The following is a 4370-nucleotide window of genomic DNA, read 5'->3' on the forward strand; positions in this document are numbered from 1 at the left end:
ACTCTTGCAGCCTTGCTAGATATCAGATTTGGTACTGTCATTTGTTGTTTTTGTCAGCTTTAACTGAAAAAATAAATCTCCTCGATTAAACAAAGGTAAAATAACTGTAGAGAATAGAGAATGTAAACAGGTAATATCGTTGAAGGAATGATAACTTTATTTAACCGGCTCCTTACGCCAAATTAGCATCATTGACAAAGATCCTTGCATGCCAACCAACGTGGACGCAAAAATCGACATGAATATGTTTTCTTCTTTAAAAGAACGCTCGTGTATTATATATACCACTGATATAGATGCATATGCTATGTACAGTTTAACTCACTTATCAGGTTGTTAAAATTAAAGAAGTTGGTCCGAAATATAAATAAAAGTACAAATTTGTTGGATCACGTCTACCAAGTACTTGATGTTAATTGGAAAAATAGGAACGAGCGCACGGATTGATTTAGGTAATGCTGCACAAAAATGTTGGACAAATGTATCAGACAAATGTATCAGACCACTAAGAGTGTTTCTAGAAATTGCAAACGCTACACGGGTTCTCTACATTAATGGGTGTATTTTTTTGATATGCGAAGATCGGTGATCTGAACGACTAAAAGATCTTCCACAAAGAGGACATACGTACGGCTTTTCTCCAGTATGTCTTCGATAGTGGCGCTTGAGTTCATCTGAACGTCGAAAACACCACCCACAGTTTTCCCAAGGACACAGGAAAGGTTTTTTACCCGTATAAATCCGCCTGTCAGTTCCGAGATGAGAGCTTTTGGTGTAACAACGCTTTTTACAGCCAGGGAAATCACAGAGAAAGGCATGATGTAGTTCCAGTTCTTTGTTATCGGAAACAGGTTGGACTGTTTGTGCATGTGTACTGAAATTACATCCGTATGCTGCATCATCGTTCGATGTTGTGTGGACAGAAGACGGCGTTGTTGCAAGCATAGTTACCTGTGGCCACTGGTGTCTTAGATTTAGAGCTGGAATAGACGCCGACTGTGCAACAGTACCCGTTCCCATCGTTATTCCTGTCTCTGGAAAGCGGCAGTTTTTCTTTCCTATAGTCGTGTCTAGAAGTTTGTTTTGGGGAAGATGCGACGAGGTTTCCACCGGTGACGTTGCAGGAAAAGATGAACTCAGACAGCTATCCATCTCACGAAGGATCTGTTAGAGAAATAAGAGTTACCTTGACGGTTTTTCTGGTTTTAATCCCATACCTTCGCCAAGTAAAATGCCACAACTGAGTAACCGGCTGATTGATATCGAGGAGCAATGGCTTTTGTCGGAAATGTATGTAGTTGTTAAAACTGAAGAACTTTAAAGGATTCCTGTCGTCCTTTGCAGTTAAACTGCTAATCGTCGTACATCTCCTTCAGGGATCACAACCTCGTTAGAGCAATAGTTCTCGGCATTATATCGCGAAAAGGTTAATTCACTGAGATACTGATGAAATGAGAGAACAACTTTTTACAGGGAGTTTGAAGAACAAACCATCATTTTGATCTTCTGAGGAAAATAAGCCATTCGTACAATGTCTCTCGAACTAATGATCCTCAATTGTATTTCTTGCTCAAAGTAAGTTAACAAATTTCCGAGCAGTTGTCAATGTTTTCCTCCACTTGCTATTTATCAGCGGTAACATAACGCTACAAAAGTAAAAGGTTGTCTGATTGTTTTATGTACTATCCGAGGGTATCAAAAAGCTCGAACTCGTCATTAGTGTTTACCCAAAAGCTCACATCAAAAATGCACGCTATTATACTATCACTTAGAAAATGTGTAGGTTGACTAAATCATTCATGCACAGTGCAACTGACCTTGTGGGTATTAGCAGCGAATAGATGCCGGCCGTTATCAGATTTCCTTTGCCCTGATACGAGTTTTGGTACATGACACCGTCTTGTCCTCTAAACAAGTTATCGAAACTTGTACAAGCCATAAGAATTTGGCTGTCTTCTTTAAGAGACGGTCCCAATGAACGAGTTGCCCGGTAGTCGGATCCACGCTTTATACGCAAAGGGTTCTGGGGGTCGCCAGAGGGCAAACATTGCAAGTCGCTGTCAGAAAATATATGGCGGAAACGTATTCGACGTCCAAAAAAAAAAAAACCCAAAGACTTTGGAGAGAGATCAGCGTTTTTTTCAACCCACTTTTATCAGAAATCGATCTGGGCAATGTTGATAAGTGACAACTGAAAGTTTTTGCTTGAATAACCGTGAAATATAATAAAATTTGCTGATTAACTTGAGCGGGAAATTAGGATGTCCCATATGCGCCACAAAAGGTCACCCATACAGGCCATGGTCTGATCGATTTTTTGCAGCGAGCTTTTCAGTTGTTGCCCTGTAGGCACTGGTTAAAATAAATAAATAATAATCTTTATTATCTCGTGATAAAAGAACATATCTCGAGTTACAAATATATCAAATTGAAGAAATTACAGGTATAGCTATATTAATAAAAATGACATCAATAATCTAGCAACCTAAATACTTTATTTAAAAATTAGTCTATTTACATAGGAGTTTTTCAACCTTTCAGTATTAACTGCTGGGCGCTTTACAGATGTTTTCCTTAAGTTATAATTTGTTTCCTTTTCTTTTGGTAATATGCAGAAAATAGGACAAGGACTAATATAGCGTGACTTATATATTAAATTCAAGTCCGATTCTTCTAAAATACTACGAATGTCTATTTTAACCGATATATGTTTTCTTTTAAAACTTCTGTCTAAAAATGATTGTATATCAGTGAGATCAGAGTCAGACGCCCCATATACAGACAGGCCATACGTGAAAATCGGTAAACCGTACTGTGTTAAAAAAACCGGTCCACTTCTTCCTGGCACATCCCTTCTTTTCTTAGCGATCTTAAAATAAAAAGGCACTCATTGGACTTCAATAGTGTCGATTTAACGTGAAGGTTGTATTTACAATTACTTTGAAAAGTAACGCCCAAGAGTAGTAATTCATTACATTGTTGAATGTTGTGAATTTGGGCGATATTGTCATTGCAATTACTCTTGCGAAAGACCAGCTCCTTACACTTTACGGGATTACATACCATTTTGTTATTATTTGTCCATGTTAAAAACTCGTCCACTAGATCTGTGTGGTATAAGCCGTTACTCCAGATAGGAACAATAATGCTGGAATCATCGGCATATTTGAAAAGAGCAGGTTGGTTACCTAATACAAGCTCTAAATCGTTTATAAAGATGTTAAATAAATATGGGCCACTAACACTTCCTTGTGTTGTCCCTCTATTAATCTTTTTCCACTGACCCTCAAAGCTATTGTAAACAACTCGTTGTTGACGATTATCAAAAAAGCTAAGGTACCAATTAATAATGTGGGGATCTAATGGTAATCGCTTAAGCTTATTGGATAGCATTTCATGGTTAACACAATCGAACGCTTTACTGAAAGTTAACCCGGTTGGTCTGTATTTTTGTCCACTTGGCCACCTTCAGGCTCGGTATTCATAGCGGAGGTGGAAGCCATTACGAATTGTTCTAAGACTGGAAATGCGCGTTCGCAATATCATCTGACTGAATCGTAAAATCAAGTGTTTAAAAAACCACGATATTTACAATTAATAGTCTAAGTGCGAAGATTATCCCGACGGAGGACCAAGATAATATTGTGAGGAAATTATTCCAGCAGGAGCTGTATACCGCGTGTACAGCTGCCCCAATAGCAAATCATGCACTGACCTTAAGAAGTCCTTCAATAATTTCCATGCAGCTTGAATGTGGTGGAAGAGCCGGAATCAAACCTTTTGAACGGACTTTAGCGCCCCACCAACGTGCCACATAAAAGTTACAAGAGTTTTCTTGTTGTTACTTGTGTGGGTTTCTTCCTTGTTAGACAATCCTTGGAAAGAGTATCTTCAAAATTCTGTGCCATATCAGTCCATATATAGTTTAAAAGTGAAATTTGGTCCTTAAAAAAAGTCCTCGAAAAATGGTTACAATTTTCTGTATGAATCCTGATTACATTTACTCGTGACTGACAGTGTAGTCTCCCTCACAGCCATTATTACTGGCTTAAACACAGCACCACGAGTGGACTGTTGTCTGATGACTTCTTCTAATGGCTGCCTGGTAGACTATGCGACAGTGGAGAATACCACAATGAAAAGTTATAAATTTCATATCTTGGTTACTACAATTCTTTGCTTAAAAAGAGAATTAGCCTAAATGTTTACCTAGGCAGTCAGGTGTTGACATTCTTTTACTAGCATGAAGACTCCATTGACAAAGAGATAAAAAAGACAAACTCTCCAAGGATTATTTGCACTTGTGACGTTTGGTGCCTGGACCCACTGTGCATTGGATGAAGTTATTTGTCTGGGGACAAGCAACATGG

The 4370-nt window shown here is 38.5% G+C and overlaps 1 protein-coding gene across 1 annotated transcript; it reads right to left on the bottom strand.

Annotated features, from left to right (window-relative positions):
- Nucleotides 1–546: 546 nt before the first annotated feature.
- LOC137969395 (Krueppel-like factor 5) lies at nt 547–1152 on the bottom strand. The gene has a single exon (XM_068815611.1). It carries the CDS (start codon nt 1150–1152, stop codon nt 547–549), a length of 606 nt encoding a protein of 201 aa, XP_068671712.1.
- Nucleotides 1153–4370: the final 3218 nt, after the last annotated feature.

Source organism: Montipora foliosa, chromosome 9, assembly GCF_036669935.1.
Source record: "Montipora foliosa isolate CH-2021 chromosome 9, ASM3666993v2, whole genome shotgun sequence".
Lineage (NCBI taxonomy): Eukaryota > Metazoa > Cnidaria > Anthozoa > Scleractinia > Acroporidae > Montipora > Montipora foliosa.

Bases quoted from the DNA above. Each gene is read 5' to 3' on its own strand.
- LOC137969395 (XM_068815611.1), bottom strand. From the start codon at position 1,152: ATGGATAGCTGTCTGAGTTCATCTTTTCCTGCAACGTCACCGGTGGAA.